This window comes from Psittacula echo, assembly GCF_963264785.1.
Source record: "Psittacula echo genome assembly, chromosome: 5".
NCBI lineage: Eukaryota > Metazoa > Chordata > Aves > Psittaciformes > Psittacidae > Psittacula > Psittacula echo.
The window spans coordinates 82,155,630-82,178,349 of record NC_137739.1 but is presented as its reverse complement, the minus strand read 5'-3'; the positions used below and the strand labels follow the sequence as shown (position 1 = coordinate 82,178,349).

The 22,720-nt window shown below is 44.3% G+C and overlaps 1 protein-coding gene across 1 annotated transcript in view; it reads left to right on the top strand.

Moving 5' to 3' along the window:
* Window positions 1-22,720, top strand: part of MAPKBP1 (mitogen-activated protein kinase binding protein 1) — a gene marked incomplete at both ends in the record, with an annotated part of 97,673 nt that overhangs the window by 59,598 nt on the left and 15,355 nt on the right. The window contains 14 exons of the mRNA XM_080619621.1: window positions 25-207; window positions 805-822; window positions 1,370-1,530; window positions 3,427-3,616; window positions 4,600-4,746; window positions 5,685-5,869; window positions 5,981-6,072; window positions 6,764-6,889; window positions 8,272-8,342; window positions 8,773-8,894; window positions 9,918-9,993; window positions 13,498-13,609; window positions 14,164-14,227; window positions 17,615-17,740. Coding sequence (XP_080475747.1) covers window positions 25-207; window positions 805-822; window positions 1,370-1,530; window positions 3,427-3,616; window positions 4,600-4,746; window positions 5,685-5,869; window positions 5,981-6,072; window positions 6,764-6,889; window positions 8,272-8,342; window positions 8,773-8,894; window positions 9,918-9,993; window positions 13,498-13,609; window positions 14,164-14,227; window positions 17,615-17,740 — 1,673 coding nt within the window. The remainder of the gene's footprint in view (window positions 1-24; window positions 208-804; window positions 823-1,369; window positions 1,531-3,426; window positions 3,617-4,599; window positions 4,747-5,684; window positions 5,870-5,980; window positions 6,073-6,763; window positions 6,890-8,271; window positions 8,343-8,772; window positions 8,895-9,917; window positions 9,994-13,497; window positions 13,610-14,163; window positions 14,228-17,614; window positions 17,741-22,720) is intronic.

Here is a 22,720-nt window from a genome sequence, read left to right as displayed (position 1 = left end):
TCTAACAAAATGTTTTATTGGTAGGTCAATGCCACAGTCCCCTTGCTAGGTCGCTCAGGATTGCTTGGAGAACTGAGGAACAACTTCTTCACGGACGTGGCTTGTGGGAAGGGCAAAAAAGCTGACAGCACCTTCTGCATCACATCCTCAGGCCTGCTCTGTGAATTCAATGAAAAAAGGCTGCTGGACAAGTGGGTGGAGCTGAGGGTGAGTTTTACATCCTCCTGTCCTGCAACGTTTGTGCTTGCTGAAGTAGAACAGGAACAAGCAGTAATAAGGGCACTTGAAGCACAAGCTGACCACCAGCAGTGAAAGTCATTGGGCCTCTGCCACTTTGTTTTCCTCTGGAAGGCCATGCAAAAATAGCATTGTTTCTTGGCAAAGGGATTTTATTAATTATTGAAGCTTTTTCATTCTCAAACCTCAGTATTACAGCTACTGCCTTTCTGGCGAAGTAATGTCCTTTATATAGCTTTGGCAATCCCTGCGTTGTCCCTTCTGGCTTGGCCTGGACAAGTAGGAGTTTAAGAAAGATTCTGATTTCTGCCCACTCTGCAGTGTCTTACTTGGCTTGTACATCTCAAATGCAGGTTCGAACTATTTGGTTTGGCTGTTCTAAACCACCAGGTTGGCCCATAGTTAAGAATTTGATCATGTTTATTTTCCTTTCAATTGAATGTAAGATGGCACCTGAAAGGATCCAATGTATTAAAATCAAGGGGGAAAAAACCCTTTCCACGCTCTCACTGAAGTGAAATGCCTCTTCTTTTCTTTCCTTTCCTCTCTAAAATCTGCCTTTCACAGAATACAGACAGCTTCACAGTAAGTTGGAAAAAAGGTTTGCGTTGAACTCATACCCTTATCACCACGCTCCATTTCGTACCATTTTCTGCCATTTGTACAGATCCCAATGGGAAGGGAAGAAAATCCATTTTTTTTTCTTTTCATATCCCCTTGTGACAGGTAGTGTGTTGGCTTTTCTAGTACAGGGGGAGGTGCTCCTTGCCTGCCAGTGGTGCTGAATGTTACAGAGGAACAAAATCCCCAGTGTTCAGAGATGCTCATCTGGAGCAAATGTGTAGCTCCCAGTGCTACAGCAAATGTCCTCCCAGTGGGGAGGGAGAGCACAGTGGGAAGCTGGGCTTTTTCCTTAGCCACTTGGAATCTACAATAGCATCTGGTTAGGAAGCTCCTCAGAAAGGAAGAATGGATTTTTAGGCTTTTCCTTTACTCCCAGGGCTTGATTTCAGCTCTTCCGACCATGACTCCTTTGTCTGTCAGTTTGCTATTCTCCCTGTCATGTGTCTGGTGACTTTTGAAGTGAGAGCGCATTGCTTATTCACGTTCTTGTGTGTTGTGTCCTCCTCAGACCACTGTGGCAAACTGCATCTCTGTGAACCACGACTACATCTTCTGTGGCTGTGCTGATGGCACCGTGAGGATCTTTAACCCTCTGAACCTTCACTTTGTCACCACACTGCCGAAGCCGCACTGCCTGGGAACAGACATCGCGAGTGTGACTGAGGCCAGGTACTGTGAAGAGGGTGGAAGGGACCAAGGGAGGCTTGTGGGAGTTAGAACTGCTCCCCAGATCTTTGCCATTTGGTGTGCGCTCTTTATATGGACTAAAACTGGCAGCCTGTTGCAGGTCTGCCTGAGTTGTTGCAGGGTTGCATTGCATGGCTGGGCTACAGCCCAAAGCCAGTTGCTGAATGAAACAGGATATCTTGCTCCTTATCTCTCTAGGATTGGGGGTCTGGCCTTTTGATGTTGGTTGCTATAGGCAAGCAGGCAGAGGGCACAGGATGCTGTGGCATACTTCAGTTGTTCCTGTACCATGGTACATCCTTTGCTTATCACTGGTAGGGGCTGAAGACTCTCCTCTGTAGCAATATAATGATGTTGCTAAGAGAAGCCCAGGCTGTCATGGGACTTTTTTTGAAGGGCTCCATTGCAATCTTTTACTGATCTAAATCTGCTATTGTCTATAGCCTTTATGCTGACTCAATCTTGTGCATTCTGTTGTCTTGTTTTCCTGCCTTGCTCCAGTATCTTCTGCCCTAGCTCTGTTTCTCACCTTCTGAGGAGGGTAATGTGATTTCTGTACAGTTTTGTCTGCCAGCTTGTGGAGGCTTATGCTAGAGAAAATCCTTCATGTCTTGCTGTTTGTCAGTTCTGGTTGGAGGCTTTCCCAATCTTATGTTACCTTCTTTTGCTTCTGTCACTTTTGAGGAATGAAACCCAAAGGTGTATGACTCTACCAGCCATTGTTTCACTGGATATCTGAAGTTCCCACATCTACAGATATATACTCCCAATCCCCCTAACAGATTTTCTTTAAACTTTTCTTGGGAACTTGAGGTAAAGGTTCCAACAGTGCACTGTATAGTCCTCCTCCAGAAGATCAGTGGGATATAATGATATTCCTGTAAGGGAGCTGGAAAAGGAACTCCAATTTAGAATGTTACCAGTTTCTGGTAGAGCTAAAGTCAAGCAACTGTGTACATGGACCCTTTAAAAATACTCTCTGCTGTTCTTATGCATCAGTCTAGCAGAAATATTCATGTGAGTCTTAGACATGCATTTGTAGCACAGATTACATCTTATTTATTTATTTATTTATTTTTAATTACTTCCAAAAAAGCTTGGAAACACAGGACTCCTTATACTGCTGTGCATGCCAGAGCCTGTCTGTAGGATGCCAGTTGCCTGTAACTAACTGCCCACGTCTGTATCAAGGACTTGTTTTTTCCATAGGATCTGCGCTGTGTTCTTCTAGCCCTTGGAGCTTGGCACTTGCAGAAGCAGGGCTTGAGTTGTTTGGTGTGCTACATGCACTTTGGCCGCCATCCCATCCCAAGCTGACCTGTGTGTGGGTTAGGGGTGGAAGGGAACCGTGTCAGAGAAGCTGCTGCTGAAATGAGTCATTCCTTTGTCCCTTGTGCTGGTGTGCTTCTGTCTTTTTGAGTGTAGTATGTGTTATTCTGCTTGGTCCCACACAAGAGCAGTTCCTGCAATCAGTAAGCAAAATACAGTACCCGCCGAAAGATGGTCCTCTCCTTTGATCTGAGATTATTTGACTTGGTTTTTGCCACCTGTTTATGCAGCGGTAAATGACGATGATCTCCAGTGATGATCAAGTGTCCTGTTTGGTCATCCTTCAGGGAAAGTCAAGGCCTTTCTGTGGTGGGACTCTGAGTTGGATGGCAAGTAGAATGACTTTTGCCACTGAGCTTTCAGGCTTCTTTTGGGACTCTGGTTGCTCAAGAGACAGGTCTTCCCTGACAGCTACTTTCTACCTATATATGCCACAGTGTACTGTTCACCTTGCCAGTGCCCTGTGGACAGTCTGAGCTCTCATGCCCTGACTCCTTGCCACTCCAGAGGAGGGCAGGCTAACCAGGCTGTTGTTCTCTCTTTGTGCAGTCGTCTTTTCTCTGGTATGGCTGATGCGAAGTATCCAGACACGATTGCCTTGACTTTTGACCCTACCAACCAGTGGCTTTCCTGTGTATACAACGACCACAGCCTGTATGTGTGGGATGTCAAAGACCCAAAGAAAGTGGGCAAGGTGTACTCTGCTTTGTACCACTCTTCCTGCGTGTGGAACATTGAGGTATGTTGTCTGTACACACAAGTGTTGGATTGCAGCTGCAGCTGCAGAAGTCATCTGCAGAGCTGCTGAATTTGAATGCAGACACTTACTGCAGAGAGAAAGAATTGGCTCAGATTTCCTCCTGTGGTTAGTGTGGTTGCTATGGGGCTTGAGTTGGAGCTAGGAACAGCTCTTTGGCTGCACTGCAATGTCTGGCCAAATGCGTTAGGTGCAGTGTGTTACTGGGAAAAAAAAATCTCACCATTAAAAGGTGAGAGGTGGGAGAAGGAGCAGAACTGCACAAAGGTGAATGCAGGGGCTCCTTTCACAAAACACACGAGTTTACTGCTGACCTCAAAAGGAATTATTCGAAGTCTGGAGTGAGCAAGTGCTCCATAGTCAAAGGAATGAAACAAGTGGTAAGATCTTTCTTAACCTATTTACCAGGACATCCGTGATTAGCCTCTCAAGTGGCTATCATCTTCCAGTCTGTCTGGTTGGCTTTCTCTCAGAGGGAAGGAAAGGAGATATAGGAAACAATGTAATTGGTAATATGTTGAAATATGTCCAACAGTGGTCAGGAAAGGGGGAAGCGGAAAGAACATGGGAGGAGGCTGAGGACTCTTTTTGTTATTATTTATTAAGTGCATTTTACCCTTTCCTTTTGGATTATAAATGGACAACAGTAGTTGAAAGTTGCAAACAACAGTGCAAGATAGCTGCACACTTGTTGTTGTGTGGTCTTTGGGACTTTCTTTGAACTATTGGAAAGAAAGGATGCTGGCTTGTTGCACGCCTCTTGCGGAGACATTCTACATTCAGGGAAGCTCAGTGAGCGTTTGTTTGAAGTGAGTATGAAGCTCTGGTCTGCAAGCAGGTGTTCAGTAGAAGTGGCTGGCTCTCACCTTTACAAAGGAGAGGACAGCACTTTCATTTTGTTTTGAAACTTGCTACTCATGTCTAGCAGGCAGTCTCATTCAGGAGTTGATTTTACCTGTCTGTAGATGTATCCGGAGGTGAAGGACAGCAATCAGTCATGCCTTCCTCCTGGTTCCTTCATCACCTGCTCCTCTGACAACACCATTCGTCTGTGGAACACTGAGAGCTCCAACATTCATGGCACAGCTCTGCACCGCAACATCCTCAGCAATGTAAGATCTTAAGTTTTGATCCTCTTCTTGCTCTTGGGGTTGCTCTTCCTCTACGCAGGTATTCCCAAGTTAAGGCCCAAACTTCTTTGGATCTCTAAGTCAACACAAACTTTTCTGTAAACAGAGCAAAGTCTGGTAAAATGTATGAACCTCAAGAATCATGAATGGAGAGTAGGAAGTATCAGCTGGAAAGATGGCTTGTCTGAAATGGTCCAGGGGACTATTGCTTTTTCCATAAACCACCCAAGGATTCACTTAGCTTAGTCTCTTCCAAAATGGCTCATGCCATATGCTGCAGGAGAGTTGATTCATGTTTTCTTCATCTCTTTAGGATGTAACCACTTTAAGATTTATTTAGAAAAGGTGCATTAACTTAGGCAGAGATTTGGGAGAATTGAATGAGAAGCAGTTTACACTCACTTCATCTATATAAGAGGGAGGATACTTGTACAGAACAGTGATTACTTATGGACATTTGCTTCCATTCTCAGTAGTGCTGGAAGATCTGTGAGCACAGCAGCCCTGACCTGCCTGTTCTCAGCAATCTGCTCATGGTGGAAAAACTACTCCTTTTCCTGTCAGTTCTCAAAAGGCATGATTTGACTTGGATGATCCCTGGAAGTCTTTCAGATTCCAGCTGTGTCCCCTACTACATTGTAATCACTAATCCCAGAGCTTGTCTGTTTGTGCAGGACATGCTGTTAGTTTCTAGCTTGAAGGGGTATCATTTGCAAAGGGTGATTGTGAAACACAGCTGTGAAACTTTCATCCTACAATATGAAGGGGCTGAGTGCTTGCACCTAGCTCAAAGATCCCATCGATTACAGCATTACTGCTGATGAAGTGTGTATGTTGGCCAGGAGCCCAGTTTCTAAGGCAGATGTTTCACTTTAATGTTTTGTAACTAGTTCATATTTCTGGGTGTATTGTACCACCAGGACTTGATGAAAATCATCTATGTAGATGACAACACTCAGGTACTTCTGGACACTGATTACAACTCAGCAGGAAGTGCAGAAAAAGCTGATGCACAAGTGATGGATACGAAGGTGGGGATACGCACTGTCTGTGTGAGTCCCAGTGGGGAGCATCTGGCCTCGGGGGACAGGATAGGCACTCTCAGGTAATCCCAAGGAGCTTCTTGTGCAGACTGTGGTCTGGGCAGGCATAAGAATGAAAACCAGATCTTGCTAATTTAATTAAACATACTGAAATCAGCTGTGTTGTGTCTTAGGATATATGAGTTGCAGTCTCTGAGGGAAATGTTGAAGGTGGAAGCCCATGACTCTGAGATTCTGTGTCTGGAGTACTCCAAACCTGACACAGGTAAATGCAATTGCGCTTCTTCCCTTTTGCGTATGAATGTAGCATTGAGCAAGTTAGAATGTCCAGCCATGGTATATCAGAACTTTCAGTGCTGAGCTACTCCTGGATTTTAGAGCAGGCTTGTAGCATTGGGCCAGTAGAGCCAGACTTTGAAAAAGGCTTCTTTCTCTTACTTTTCCTTGGAATATTGTAGGTTGAGGTTGAAAATTGTTCTGCCTGTTACCACAGTGTGAAATGCAGGGGCATTCAGGATGGTGGAGCTAGGTTTTTCTCAGTGATGTCCAGTGATAGGACAAGGGGTAATGGGTGTAAACTGGAGCGTAAGAGGTTCCATGTGTGAACATCAGGAAAAACTTCTTTACTGTGAGAGTGACAGCACTGGAACCGGTTGCCAAGGGGGGTTGTGGAGTCTCCTACGTTGGAGATATTCAGGGCCTGGCTGGACAAGTTCCTGTGTGATGTACTCTAGGTTACCCTGCTCTTGCAGGGGGGTTGGACTACATGATCTTTTGAGGTCCCTTCCAACCCTTGGGATTCTGTGATTCTGTGATTCCTTTGTGTCCATCCGTGCAGTTACCCACAGTATGATGATTTGTCCCTAAGATGATTTGAGAAGCTATTTTAAAATAGTGACTGGAAAAGCACATTACTTTTTAGTAATGGTCTTGCACTCTTTTTAACTCTCTGACAGGCTTAAAGCTCTTAGCCTCAGCCAGTCGGGATAGATTGATTCATGTCTTGGATGCTGGGAAGGACTACAGCCTGCAGCAGACCCTGGATGAACATTCTTCTTCTATCACTGCTGTCAAGTTTGCAGGTAGAGAATCGTGGCTTCCTTCCAAAGCTGGATTTGAAGGCTGCTGTTGTCCCATTGTGGCTGTAAAGTAATTTTAACTGCTTAAACACTGGGTTAGGCCAGGGCTGAAGCTGCTTTTTTGTCATCTTCTGTAGCTGCAGTATCCTAGCAGAAGGTGATAATTGAGTATACTTGCCATCTTGTCCCTTTTGCCTTTCAGTCCTCTGTTTCTTCCCCATTCACAAAGCTTCTTGTGATTGAAATCCTCAGCATTTCTTTGGAAAGCTGTTTTCTGTAATGATTTACTCCCTTTAACTGTTGTCAGATGGCTACATGCTGCTCTTAATGAGGAGAACTGTGGAACAACCATCCTCCCAAAAATTCCGCAAACCCACAAAAATCTTCCGGAATTAACTATTCACAAGTAAATTTGTCATTACAAACCAGTATAAGACTTTGCATTCATGGTAATTGATCACATTGCATCCCCAGCACTCAATTACTACTGATGATCAGACATGAGTGTGATGTATCGTCAAGAAACAGCAAGGGTTGGCTGCTCTGCCAGGGGAAACCACTAGCCAAGGGTCACAGGACAAGGTCGTGGCTTTAGTGGCAATGGAAGAGTCCCACAGTACCTGAACAAGGTGGAACAGTTCAAGTCCAGTGACAGTAACTAGATCCAGCCAATAGTCCTGATCACCAGACAAATCCATAGTGGTAAGACAGGTCAGCAATTCAGGATCAGGATCAATCTGAAGGCAGTGAGCTGGCTCAGCCACGGTTCAGTACCTGCCAAACCCATGGCAGCAAGGCAGATTCAGGTTGAAATCAGGAATGGATGAGGGTCAGGATTTGTACTGCTAGGGTACGTGGCCAGGCACAGGTGTGGCTGCAGTGCTGCTGCCATTTGCATTACACAGGGTTTTTCACTACACAGAAATTTATCAGGTGTTGCTTTACTGAAGGAGCAGATTGGTTACAAAAGACTGCTAAGGGAAGCCTGATTGCAGTAAGACAGGGCAGCAAGAAACACGCAACTGACTTTAGGCACTTTTCAGTCTTCATTGTCCAACTTCAGCTCATACTGAGTGTGAACTTGTCATACTGCAATAGAGTGCTGTGGCACACAGAGAAGAACCACATAAGCATTACTGTTGAAGGAGAAAACAGAAATACATCCTAATATGTTGTGTAAAGCCTCTGTATTAAGGCCTCAAGCACACTGAGCATTAGTAAATGCTGTCCCTGAGAAGGGGCTTCTGTTTTGCTGCAGCATCCTGCCGCTTACGTAGGAGTCAGTCTTAGCTAATCAGGACTGGAATAAATGGTATAAATTAAAACATGTTTTCCACCTTGTGTCTGTGTTTATCTTTTGATGGGTTCCTGCCTCTTCGTTGCAGCCAATGATGGGAAGGTGCGAATGATAAGCTGTGGGGCAGACAAGAGCATCTATTTCCGCACTGCACAGAAGGTAACCTTATTACAGCTTTTCTTAATAAGCTCTCCACAAAGGAGCTACTTTAAAGAGTGATATCAGAGTTTCTGAATGAGCTTGTTGATATTCAGCCTCAGTGTCTGCCACTGACTCAATTCAAGAGATCACATTCAGAGGACTAGTTCTGTGAAGCATGCAGCTTCTCCCAGCCTGACCTTTCTCAGCAAGATGCAGAGCAGAGAGCTGTTAGGATATCTGCTTTTATTTCACTGCCAGGGCTATTGTGAGAAGTGGTGAAAGAGTAAGGGCTGGAGGGAGGAGTTTATTGTGTTTCCAGTCCCAGCAGACCTGGTTAATGGGAATAGTTGGTTTGTGCTGGCCGTGTGAGAAGACTCATCTATATTTAGGCGTTCTTGATAATGAGTTAACTACTTGATTTTGACACAATCTTTACCCACATGCTTAGATAGGAGAAGGGGTTCAGTTTACCCGAACGCATCACATTGTTAGGAAGACCACTCTGTATGACATGGATGTGGACCCCAGCTGGAAATACGCAGCTATTGGATGCCAAGATCGTAACATCAGGTTAGTTTACTACTTGTCTTGAAAATATTTTTGCAGTCATAAATGAGCTGGCCAAGGTGACCCCATCTCCATCATTGTTCCTCTTTGGCTCAGCATTTTCAGACAAAAAAAAAAAGATAAAAACCTGTGGTTATATGCAGATGGCCATTGGACCCTTGGCTTCTCACTGGGTTGCTTTGCAGAGCGAAGTCTTTCTACTGGGAGAGCAAGTGTGCCTTCCTTGCCATATCGTTGAGCTGTGGGGCAAGAACTTCTGTGTTTTGGTCATTTTTGCTTTTAAAGTTGTGTCTAGTGAGAAGCTGTGAGGTCCTATGGGACAGCTGAGGCTGTAGGAACCTAAAACGGAGCTAGGTGTGACTGTCTTCAGACAAGTAGAATTCATTGCCTGCTCCCTTTTTACCCATTTCTCTAATCTGTCTACTTCTACCTTCAAGGCACAGGAGACTTTCTGTGTTTGTGTGTCTCCTGTTGTATCTGAGTGAGATGCCGAGAGTTTTGGTCATAGCTAAATACCACTACTGAATGTAATTTGGTTTTGTATTCTAATGTAAATAAAGGGTCTTGCTCTCTTAACCTTTACCTTTAATATGAAGGAGCCACAGGCATTTTTATAGCGGGGGGACTAACTGAAGCTTATTAGGAGCTATTCCTGCTACATCACCATTAGCCATTAAAAGGCATGACAAGGTTTTCTCCCTCCCATTTGATCTCTCCTTCAATGCCATGATGCTATACTTGTTTTTTATTATCTGTTTGAGCCTCAGTTTTAATTCAGATAATCTGCTTGACATCATATCCTCCGGTCTTGGGCCCTTACATTACTTTTAAGGTTGTTTCTTGAACCATTTAAATGGTTGGTGGTTATAGGTCATAGGGATCATTTCTCCACTTCCTGTGGCTTGGCCTTATTCCCTGTATCTCATATGGAATGAGGAACAGAAGGAGAAAAGTATCCTGGTGACAAGAGCCTCAGAGCAGTACCTGGGCAAAATGAGCCATGTTGGTTTATGTCATCTCCCTCAGGGTTTTCAATATAAGCAGTGGGAAGCAGAAGAAGCTTTACAAGGGATCGCAAGGTGAAGATGGCACCCTCATCAAAGTAAGTGGTTTTCTTTCTTTCTTCCCTTTTCCTTTTTTGTCTCCTGGATGCAGCTCAGGGCTTGGAAAATTAGACACAAATCTGGACACAGTAACTTGTTTTGGTGGTGGTTGTTGCTCACTCCATGCTTTGTCCCTTATCCTGCTTCCTCCTACCTCCATCCTTAAGGGCTGGTAATGTGTTTGGGTTCCCTTAGGCTAAAAAAGGGAAAGAATCAATGAATGCTGAAGTTGATACATAATTTCTCTGTCTGTATTGTTTCTGAAGTGAGGCACAGACCATGCTGTAAAAGCAAGTAGAATTGCACCAGTATCTGTCAAGTGATGCTTTAGTCCATTAACTTTAATCCTTTACTTTCTGCTCCAGAGAGTCCATTCTGGCTTTCTTGGCTATTTTTGGTAGGATTTTTAAGGTGGAGCTGCATGTTGATAAAAAGGTAAAAAGGGAGAAGAAGGTGAACAGCTTTGTTCAGTGTCACCTGTTCTGTTTTACAGAGAAAAATAAGTTCTCTTTGTCTTTGCCTGTTATAATTCCTATAGATTTTTTTCTAAGCCATAGTAATGAAAAATTGATGCTACACTTTATTGCTGGTACTTTCTCAGGTATTTGATTATGTTTCTCAAACAACAAACCATGAAATGTTGCTGGGAGCTGGATTTTTTGTTTATCCTTTATGTTTTGTTTTGGGTTCTTTTCATGTGTAGCTCAAGTGGGGAATCTCAATTACTTTTAAATCACAGAATCATAGAATAGTTAGGGTTGGAAAGGACCTTAAGATCATCTAGTTCCAACCCTCCTGCCATGGGCAGGGACACCTCCCACTAAACCATGTCACCCAAGGCTCTGCCCAGCCTGGCCTTGAACACTGCCAGGGGTGGAGCATTCACACCTTCACTGGGCAACCCATTCCAGTGCCTCACCACCCTCTCAGGAAAGAATTTCTTCCTTAGATCCAATCTAAACTTCCTCTGTTTAAGTTTGAACCCGTTACCCCTTGTCCTGTCACTACAGTCCCTGAGGAATAGTCCCTCCCCAGCATCCTTGTAGGCCCCCTTCAGATACTGGAAGGCTGCTCTGAGGTCTCCACGCAGCCTTCTCTTCTCCAGGCTGAACAGCCCCAACTTTCTCAGCCTGTCTTCATACAGAAGGTGCTCCAGTCCCCTGATCATCCTCGTGACCCTCCTCTGGACTTGTTCCAACAGTTCCATGTCCTTTTTATGTTGAGGACACCAGAACTGCACACAATGCTCCAAGTGAGGTCTCACGAGAGCAGAGTAGAGGGGCAGGATCACCTCCTTTGACCTGCTGGTCACGCTCCTCTTGATGCAGCCCAGGATACAGTTGGCTTTCTGGGCTGCGAGCGCACACTGCAGCCGGCTCATGTTCATTTTCTCATTGACCAACACCCCCAAGTCCTTCTCTGCAGGGCTGCTCTGAATCTCTTCTCTGCCCAACCTGTAGCTGTGCCTGGGATTGCTCCGACCCAGGTGTAGGACCTTGCACTTGGCATGGTTAAACTTCATCAGGTTGGCATCAGCCCACCTCACAAGCGTGTCGAGGTCCCTCTGGATGGCATCCCTTCCCTCCGGCGTATCAACCGAACCACACAGCTTGGTGTCATCGGCAAACTTGCTGAGGGCGCACTCAATCCCACTGTCCATGTCACCAACAAAGATGTTGAACAAGACCGGTCCCAACACCCATCCCTGAGGGACACCACTCGTTACTGATCTCCAGCCGGACATCGAGCCATTGACCACAACTCTTTGCTTGCAGCCATCCAGCCAGTTCTTTATCCACCGAGTGGTCCACCCATCAAATTGATGTCTCTCCAATTTAGAGACAAGGATGTCGTGTGGGACAGTGTCGAATGCTTGGCACAAGTCCAGGTAGATGACATCAACTGCTCTGCCCCTGTCCATCAGTTTCGTAGCCCCATCATAGAAGGCCACCAAATTGGTCAGGCAGGATTTCCCCTCAGTGAAGCCATGCTGGCTCTCACCTAGCACCTTGTTGTTTTTCATGTGCCTTAGCATGCCTTCCAGGAGAATCTGCTCCAAGATTTTGCCAGGCACAGAGTTGAGACTGTCTGGTCTGTAATTCCCCTGGGTCATCCATTTTCCCCTTCTTGAAAATGGGGGTTATATTTCCCTTCTTCCAGTCGTTGTGAACTTCACCTGACTGCCATGATTTTTCAAATATGATGGCCAGTGGCTTAGCAACTTCATTCGCCAGCTCCTTCAGGACCCGCGGATGGATTTTGTCAGGTCCCATGGACTTGTGTACGTTCAGGTTTTTAAGATGGTCTCGAACCAGATCCTCTCCTACAGTGGGCCTAGGGTCTTCATTCTCACAGTCCCTGCGTCCGCCTTCCAAGACTTGGGTGGTGCGGTCAGAGCCAGTGGCCAGTGAAGACTGAGGCAAAGAAGTCATTAAGAACCTCAGCCTTCTCCAAATCCAGGGTAGCCAGTTCTCCCGATAGCTTCCAGAGAGGGCCCGTGTTGTCCCTAGTCTGTCTTCTATTTGCAGTGTAAATTTGCAAATGTTGCTTTGTTCATTTTTTAGGGCAGTTGTGTAACCAAGGGATTATGGTTGTCTCTGGAATTTAAACTTTCTGGGCTTGTTGTTCGGAGACCATATTGCAATTTAACAAGTAGAACCCAAACAGTGACATCGGAAGCAGAAGATACAGCATCAAAATAAACTTAGCCAACAAAAAGTTATCAGTTAAATACCACATCTCCCTCAAAACCCAGACACTTTCACTCTCAGTTCATTAAAGTTCTACAAAGGACAAAGCAGGACATATGCTGACAGCAGCTGTATTTGCTGTGTAGTGCTGCTTTAGACCTAGAGAGGCATTTGGAGGGGGTTTTATATTTATCCGAGATAAAGTCACAAAGGGGTGTATATGAGAAAACCCCCCCAAACAGCCTAACAGAAAATGAACAACCAAAACCCCTCAAAAAAACCAACCCCAAAGCAAAACCAGTGCCAAAACTGGAGTTGCAGATGCTGGAGATTTGACAGCATCATTATCAACGATAATTTCTCTGCAGTGTTGAGTTCTTTTTTGGTTTCTCTCCTCAAGATTGGAGTCTTTTAATGTTTCACTTAACTCTGTCATCTCTGATTATTTTGGGGTGTGTGTGTCTTGGCATGTGTGGGTTTTGTTTAGAAGAAAGCAAGACCCTAGTGATTAAAAGGAGGTAGGAGAGAGAGTTATAAGCCTGTCCATTGATGGTGTGCCTTCACAGTCATGAAGGCTTTTAATGTAAATGCCTTTAGTCTCTGATTATATTGGAGATTAGTTTTAACAGTTCAGCCAGGTTGGGGATTTGTCCTGGGATGCTGGATAGCCTCATATTCGGTTGGAATCGTGTGCAAGCTACTTGCCTTTTATTCTGTTAGCTGTCATGACTGTCTTGGATATTCTGGACCATATGCATGCAGTTTGAAGGCGCTTTCTCACCAGATCTTTGTACTTCTCATTTCCTAAAACAGGTGCAAACAGATCCTTCTGGTCTTTACATTGCAACTAGTTGTTCTGACAAGAACCTCTCCATCTTTGATTTCTATTCTGGCGAGTGTGTTGCAACCATGTATGGACATTCAGGTAAGGTACACATCCTGAAATGCATTGTTCTGCTGGTAACTATATAGTAAGGTCTGATACTAATCAAAGTTTTCTGAAGGTTCCTCCCCACCAGTGTTTACCCAGTGGGTATTTTGGAGTAGGTCATAGTTGGATGAAGCTATGATAGCTTATTTCATTGCAGTTTCAACCTTTCCAGACTGCATTTTGCATTGCAAAACACAAGCCCACACATGCCCGTCAGGCCACGTATTTGTTTACACAGTTTTTCTAATAGCCTATAAGGGAGTCTGTTTTTTCAGTGTATATTAAGTCTCATTATGATCTACCCTTGGGTCCTACCATGCAGGGGCTATTCTATTATTCTGTAATATTTTACTGTGGGATACCCTTTGCATTTCAAGCCTAGATTCTTTATTAGCTGGTTATGCTAATTGGGGCATATTGATCTGTGGAGTTTGGCTTTAATCAGAATCTGAGTTGCTAAGCACAGATGGGCTGTTTGGCTGATGATCTCTTCTGTCCATTGCAATAATTCAGGGGAGTTTTGTTTTCTGGTGTTTTATTTCACACAGAGATTGTAACCGGGATGAAATTCAGTAATGACTGCAAACATCTGATCTCTGTTTCTGGTGACAGGTAAGAGGGTTTTGCTTGTTTGTGCTATCAGCTCATGCCATCTCACGCTAGATTTAATGTGTGTCCTGAAGGAAGTTAGAATATTTATTTATTTATTTTAAATGAGGGATGTTTTATGAATTCCAAATTAACCTCAGAGCTTTCTGAATCCTAAATGCATGCCATTGGCAAAGCTCACAAAGCTCATATTATCCTTTCATGGAATAAGACGTCTGTGTGATGTACTTCCCTTGCGGTTTTCTGAGTGTAGGTACTGTTCCCTGCAAGGAGACAGGGATGTGGTGTGTTTCCTTACCAGCCTTCAGGCCTGTGATGTAAGGCAGCTTATGACGTTCTAACCAGTGGTGCCCAAACTTTCTTGCAGTGGTCCTGTTGGTGAGGTTTCACCAGGTGAATGAGCCTGTGTAGCAGCAAAAGAGAGAGGTTTGTCCTCACTCTTTGCTCCTGTCCATATGGTCCTCTTCCCCAAACCTCAAAGTGAGCTGTGGTGGGACTGAGCCCTCATTAAGCTGATTCAGGTCGCTACATCAGCCTCCCCTGAGCTGAATTTTTGCTGATCTGGCGAGCTAAATCAGCTCACCATAACATGATGATATACTAATATGATGATTGCAGAAGTGAGTAGACCTCTTACTGGAATCAGCTGAGCTGAATAGTTTTTTTCCTTTGAGAAAGTTGGTTCCTGGAGTGCAATTTCAAGGTCAGAGTAACCCAGTTTCTCTCTTTTTTTTTTTTTTTCTAATAATAAAACACAATGGAACTGGAAAAAACATGGAGGGTGAGTTGTTACAGGCCATACAATAGGTCACCTTAAATCACATCGGTTGGTTATTTCTGCCTTTCAGTAAAAAGTAAATAATTTATTTTTACTCTTTCTTTACCCTTCATGTGTGTGAATAGATCAAGGGAAAAGTTGCAGAGAAGGAGCCATTTTCTTGTGGATTTCTAATAAATTCCAGAAACATGGAAGGTTTGAGGTCCCTTGGTGCTTGTGATTTAGTGCAATATTCCCTTGTTGTCCATTTCCATGAACAAAAGGGTCATTTCCTTCACTAAGGGTGTGGAGGAGGTGGAAGTAAGGAAAGGATTCATGAAGAACTTTGCTGTAAGTTGATGAGAAAATGTGTCTTTCAGAGGAGAACAGGGAGAATAGCCTGTTTACACGTAGCAGCATGGGCAGAGAATCAAACTCAGAGTAGAAAGAGATGAGGAAGGGCACAAGGACTGGGAGACCAATGTGAGAAAAGTACTGCAAGGGAAAAATGAAACAGCAGCAAAAGGAGTAGGTGGGAGCATTCTTCTGTAGAGCTTTGTGTTGAATGCTGAGGTATTTACAAGTTCATGCTGTTTGCTGCTTATCTTGGGTTGGATGGCTGTGGGGGTGGGATAAAGGAATAAGCCAGATTTGCTTTCTGAATTTTGTTTCTTGCTTTTCTATATTTCCCATCAGCAGATTAGGGTTGATGTTATGTTTGAGAGAGTTGCTGCTTGAGCGGAAGCAGCTGGGTGCACCGGGTTGCCATAACTCAAAGATGCAGCACTTCACCACTTCCTCCTGGCTCAACAGTTGGGGCAGGAGGATGGCAGCGTGACCACTGTTGATGGGAAGTGTTTCTGTGTGTGACTTCTGTAGCTGGGGTGATGCTCCTGAGCTTTGTCACAGAGGGGGCAAGAAGGGACTTGCTATTTCATTAAAATGAGCACAGACTGCAAAGTGGGCTTTGTGCTTCCTACTTCTGTGGTGTGGAAGTAAAAACCTTTTAAAATGGCTTCTCATGAGAGAGGAAAAAATGTAGAAAATGCAGGTATTCAGGATCCTGGCATTTTTGGCATTTGCTTCATGTCAAGGAAGCCAGAGTTCATGGTCACTGTTCATGGTCTGCACTGGCAGACCATGCCATGGTTTGCACTGACAGAGCAAATGAATTTTTATAGCCTAGCAAGGAAGAAGGGAAAGTCTCGCATTGAAAACTCCTTCAGGAATTGGAGTATCCACAAGTAAGATGACATTGATGGGTCTTGAAGAACTGGAGTAAATCCTCTTTGGATTCCAAAGTATAGTGCAGGTGATTCTCCCCCTCTGCTCTGCTCTTGTGAGTCCCCATCTGCAGTCCTGCGTCCAGCTCTGGGGTCCCCAACACAAGAGGGACATGGAGATGTTTGAGCGAGTATAGAGGAGGCCATGAAGATGACTGGGGAGTTGGAGAACCTCTGCTATGGAGACATGCTGAGTTGGGGTTGCTCAGCCAAGACCTTATAGCAGCCTTCCAGTGCTTAAAAGGGGCCTACAAGGAAGCTGGAAAGGTACTTTTTACAATGGCCTGTAGTGACAGGACAAGGGGGCATGGCTTTAAACGGCCAGAGGGGAGATTTAGATTAGACATTAGGAAGAAGCTCTTCCCTGTGAGGGTGCTGAGGCGCTGGCACAGGGTGCCCAGAGAAGCTGCAGCTGCCCCATCCCTGGCAGTGTTCAAGGCCAGGTTGGACGGGGCTTGGAGCAACCTGCTCTAGTGGAAGGTGTCCCTGCCCGTGGCAGAGGGTTGAAACTGGATGAGCTTTAATGTCTCTTCCGACCCAAACCATTCTATGATAAGTGACAGCAAAAGCACCACTTCTGTTTCTACATCAGTGTAAGTATACCCAGCTAGACAGGAAAGATGGGTGAGATGGAAAGAATTAGTCAGCACTGAGGTTAAATTTCAAAGGACATGCTTGTCATTTCACTTTGCAGCAGCTGAAGATGAGATACAGTATTTATTCTCTAATGTGATGAGGAATTTATTTTTCTTTAGCCAGATTTCTGAAGAAAATGAGACCAATGAGCTCACACTGTTTGTTTCCTGCTCTCAAACACTTTTGAATCCACTGACCAGATTCAATCAAATTCCTTAGAAGTTTGCTGGAGGAAGTCCATGTAAAATATTAGGGGCACTGTGACTGCAGAAAGTACTGCCACATCAGCTTGTGATTACACTGCAGAGACCCCATGGGACTGGTGGGCATTAGGAAGGGCTTGCGTGTGGGTGTAGTTGCAATTAGAGGCTGCAGCTCAGCCACTGTTAGAGACATCTATAGACTGTACTTACCCTCCTGACCATGGAGGGACTTGTTATGGCATTTCCTTCAGTAACTGGTCAGATAGTCAAATAAGGGTGCAGGATCAGAGATGAGTTTGTGCAAGTACGTTTGCAGTTGCTCTTGCCCACAGGGAGTCTTTGCCAGGCAGGTTTTACTCTTTTGTCATGAGGCTTGTGATGGGATTGAGTTTGTGTGTGTGTCTCTTCCCACCACAGACAGAAGGGCTCTTGTTGGCCTCTGCGGTGGAAATTGATAATAGCAATGAACCGAACTGAGACTTGACCTCAGCCTCACCCTTCCCTCTTTCAGCTGTATCTTCATCTGGCGTCTGAGCTCAGAGATGACCATCAACATGCGGCAGCGACTGTCTGACATGAAGCAGAGAGGGAAGCAGGCGGAAAAGTCTCCTCCTCACAAGACTGCTGGACTCATGAGGTGAGCAGAGCAAACCAAGAGGAGGTGGTTGGCTTTGTAGGGTTGAACGTGCAAAGTGTGGCTCTGGGATTCAGCTGTAAGGTTTCTCTAGTCTTCACTGATAGTGTCTTCCAAAAGTTCTCTTATTTTCCTGTTGGATTTGCCATGGGTTTTGTGCCCCAGTTCTTTGGAGATAGATGCCTGACTCTGATCTTCCAGACGGATTTACTTAGTGTTGCTTCACTGACTGAAATGTGTATGCAATGCCCCTTGTGTCTTAATTTAGTTTAATGATGTGGTCAGAAACTTTAATAAGCAGTTTACCTAGCAATCCTGCGGCTGCTACACAGCATCCCACCAGGGAAGCCTTGCTCCTTCATGAATAAACTTCTCTGGATTTAGCCTGAATGCAGTTTAAAGGTTGTTTTCTGCAGTACTGACGTATACCTGTGAGTTTGGCATGCTGATCATGATTCTGGAAAAGTCCTTTCAGTTGTGCTGTTTCTTTGTTAACTGTTTTCTGGAGGCCTTGAAAAAGGTCACCTAAAAATAATCATAATAAAAATAATGAAGATAAAAGTCATATCCATGGGGAAAGTTCTTGGCAGCTAAATCATATTAGTTTTGCTTGGTAATCATAGAATAGTTAGGGTTGGAAAGGACTTTAAGACCATCTAGTTCCAACACCCTTCCATGGACAGGGGCATATCCAAAAGCAAACTACCACAACCTACAAACTGAATAGATCTGAATTTATCTGGTGACCTTTCTTTAAAAAGTGGTGCTTAAACACAGACCCTGTTTTAGCCAGAACAGAAGTAATGGGATTATGGATTATTAGCGTAATGTATTTGGTTTCTCTGTACTTAGTAAGTAGCTGAGACTAATTTGACTGTAAGCAATGCAGGAGAGAGTCCTGACCAAGCTGATATGGGATCAAAGTGGGGAAAAAAGGATAAACACAGATATTTTTGATGCTATATCCCGCAATTTTCCTTCTACAAATGACTACAAATTAAGTTCTGGATAAAAAAAGTGCCACAGCAATGGAGGACTTACCACACTGATTGTCGAGTATCACAAGGACCTTTCCACTCCCTTTGCGAGCAAGTAATGTTGGAACAAGTCTGTCTGCATAGTTTCTTCTGGGAAAGCCTTGATCTGCTCATTCTTCAAACGAGTCTTGTCTAGTAAGTGCTTGTGGTAATGATGCAGGGAGAACTCAGGAAACCTTTTTTCCTAGCCAAAATTCTGGAGCTGTCAAGCAATGTGCTTTTTATAGCAGACTCTCCATTATTGCAGCAGCTGCAGCCTTAACCTACCGAGGCTCAGCCTGTGACAGATAATCCCAGTCCTCTTTCCACATTAGGTGATACTTGTTTCCGTCACAGACGCTTGCTGAAGGGCGGTGTTAGTGCCACGCCAAGCCCAGAACTTTATTAAACTTGTTTGGTAACCTCTTTGCAAGGCTGGAATCTACTTGTTTGGTCAGCTCTGAAAGCTCGTTTTCAGTTTTGAGTGACCGCTGTGGTCAGTGGAGATCAGCAAAGACATAACTCCAAAGCATTTTGGATTGGGACTGAAGATGGAGGAAGAGCCTATTGGACCAGCATTATTGAGGTGGGAGAAAGGAAACTAATGAACTTGAGTAAGATTGGTTTTTCTAGATCTCCTGTACTAGTTCTGGTTGTGTTTCCAAAGTCTGTTAGATTGCAGTAGAGTTGGGTTGTATCTTGTGGGGTAAAACTGTTGTCTCAAGAGGACTCACAGTGGTATAGGACAGCTCCCTGCCTGGTGAGATATTATTTGTTCTACGAGGTTTTCCCTAGAACAGTATTGCTAGAACTTGGTGGGGAAGTAATGCATTCTCCTGGATCCATAGTATGGGTGTACAACAGGATGTATAATCAAAATAATACTGGGGAAACAAAACTGGGCTGAGGAGCCAGTGGGGAGATGAAGATTTCCAGTTCAGGACAGTGCTGTCTCTGTCCAGCTGTGACTGGCAGGGCAGGGATTGGCCCGGGTGAATAACAGCTGGGGTGTAAACACACAGAGAAGGTGCCTTTCTGAGTCAAGCCAGTCCTTCAAGAAGCCCAGTGTTCTGCCTGTGACGCTGGCAACGGAAGATGGTGTTTGGTGAGATACTGTGAGCTTTGCTATATGAACCTATGTGGTCCATTTGCCTCATGCTCAATTGTTGTATCAGGGATGTTAGGAGGTGCATCTCTACCCATTTCCTTTAGTACTTAGTCGTGGACCTGTTGTCCACTGAATTTGTATAAACCCTTTTGGGGCTTTCTAATATTGTCTACCTCTGCAGCCTCTTTTGGTGACAAGTTCCTGGAGTTCACTCCTCTCTGTGAAAAGAAAGACATTTTTTTTCTCTGTTAAACCACTTTTGCGGTTCTGTTGAAAGCTCATTAGTTATGAATATTGTGAGCTTTGGTGAACTGTTGGTCTGCATCCAGCTATCTGTAGTCCCTATGGTTTTGTAAACCTTTATCATAACCTCTCTCCATCCAGCCTTCTCTCCAAACTAAAGAGTCCCAGCCATCTTTCTTCCCTCTCTCCAAAAACTTCTAGAGAGACTCAAGTTTCTCCTTTGAAGGATTTCTCTGACTCGTCTTTATGGGACATTGGCTTAGTTTGGAACTAAATCTGACCTATGTGACCTACAGTTCTCCAAAGTACCCCTGAGACCCTCTGGCTGCGATAATCGGATGTGTCCTTTTCTCTCATCTGCTGAAAATGAGGAGCTTTGATTGTTCAGGATAGTAGAACTTGTACTCAGCTGATATAGCTAGTGCATTTTGTGTTTGAGGCATTTGTATTTTCGGAGAACCATGTAAAGGCCTTTTAGTAGGATTTTGATTTTGATCCAAATATGCATTTATTGTTTAGAAAAGCTTGTCTCATTTTTGGAAGGGAAGTTTTAAATGGATTGTCCTGTGGAATGTTTGCAGCGCTTAGAGTCATGTTTGAGCTGAGCATTTAATTTTAATTTTAAAAGTAACTTTTTCTTTGACTTTTATTGAAGCTCTAATATAAATAGCAGGAGATGGAAATGTTGTCCAGATGAAGTTGTCTCAAACTTATGTGTATGCTGAAGAAGCACTGTGTGCTGTCAGATATATTTGGAAAGAAGAGCTCCTTATCAAATTCTCAGTGAGGCTTTGGTCCAGTCCAGGAAAGCTGTGTGGTTTCCAGGGCTCAGAATGGGGCAGGCTTTTGGTGCTGGATTAGAAGTGATGCCTGAGCTTGTGCTGAACTGCTGCAATTGTTAACACCATGGAAACTCTGAAGTCAGCAGCACTGTGATCTTTCTGTGGGGAAGAGCAGGGTGACTTTCTTTTTAAACCCTTAGACGTTTGTGGGGGAGAGGGGGAGCAATCTGCTAGTGATCCCTACCACATAGCATGTACAATTTCATAAACATGCCCCTAAACATGAGGGTTTAAGTAGTGCAAGATCAGAGTGGGAATGCTAAATGCTGACATCATATCTCTTTAAATGGAAAGTTGTCATTCTTGTTTGTTTTGTTTTAAGAAAAGAAAGAAGGGTTGAATTCAGGACATTCAGGACATGTATTCAGAAGAATACAGAGTACCTAATATCAGATGCCTTTATACATAACTCTCTAAAGGCATTGTGGCACCTTTAAGTCTGTATACGTGTCCTGAAGACTTTGTAACTGAAGGTCCTTCCTTGTCGTTGACACCGTTCTGGCACACCCTTCAGGAACTAGAAGCTGAGCAACTGACTGTGCTCATCCATACAGATCAAGATCCGGGCCTAGTACTAAAATGAGATAGTTCCTTAGCAAAGGAAGAAGACAAGAGCAAGGACAGTTAAAATCCTTGCTCTGAGTCAGTCACATGTATGGTGAGAATTGGACATGTCTGTACATGCTGTTCTGGAATAGCTACTCTGAAACATTCACTCTCATATAATGATGCTTTGTTAGGGTTGGCTGAACCCACTCTCAGCCAGAATTCAGCAAAACACAGAGCTCTTATCCCTCACTTTCAAACTGCTTTTGTGTGGTGCTTATTTGGAAGCAGCTTCCATGCTTGAAACCTCATCCTACATTGCTCTGACTTCCATCTAAGTGTGAACAAGAACTTGTGAACAAGAGTGTTATGGAGCCATGTGCAACAGAGAAGGGCTTAGAAGAAAAGCCAAAGTACAAAGAGGAAGGCAGGGAAAGAAAGGAGAAAGTAATGAAGTCCGACTTGAGGGATTGACTTGGGCAAGCACAACAGATAAAACACTCAAGACCTTGCTAACCTAGATTTCATTTTCAGGAGTATATCTCAGCTGCAAGTCAGTGGGCCCAAGGTCCTTTTGAAAGCCTCATTCATTTATCTCCCTTCAAGTCAGAGGACTGAGTTTGAAAAGCATATTTGAGTTGTAAAAAGGAGGGTGTGGAAGCGGAGCAGACATTTTTGCAGGGGTAATGCAGGAAAACCTTACGTTTGTATCAAACACATGTGACTTCATAATTTGTTTGGCACTTGCTGTGAGGTATGAAAAAACGCCCAAAATGTGTTTTACATTCTCTTACTCAGCTCCTTTGAGGATATTGGGACATTACCCTCCCCACCCCGCTTACCAATTTTGTCAGTCACAAGATGGACAGAGGCTATCTTTCTATTTGTAACATAAACTGCATTGATAGCAATCCTTTCTCCATTTACACCAATGACAGTACTTGCCAGAGTTTAGTAAGCACCTAACCTTGCCTAGTTGTATCATGTCATCATAGTGAGGTATTCAACCAGTTAGATGTCTATTAAAGTGTCTAATAACCCCGCCCTTCTTCCTCAATAAACTCCTCAAACAACCATAGAATCATATCATAGAATCATGGATTAGTTTGGGTTAGAAGGGACCTTAAAGCTCATCCAGGTCCAACCCCCCTGCCACAGGCAGGGACACCTTCCACTAGAGCAGGGTGCTCCAAGCCCTGTCCAACCTGGCCTTGAGCACTGCCAGGGA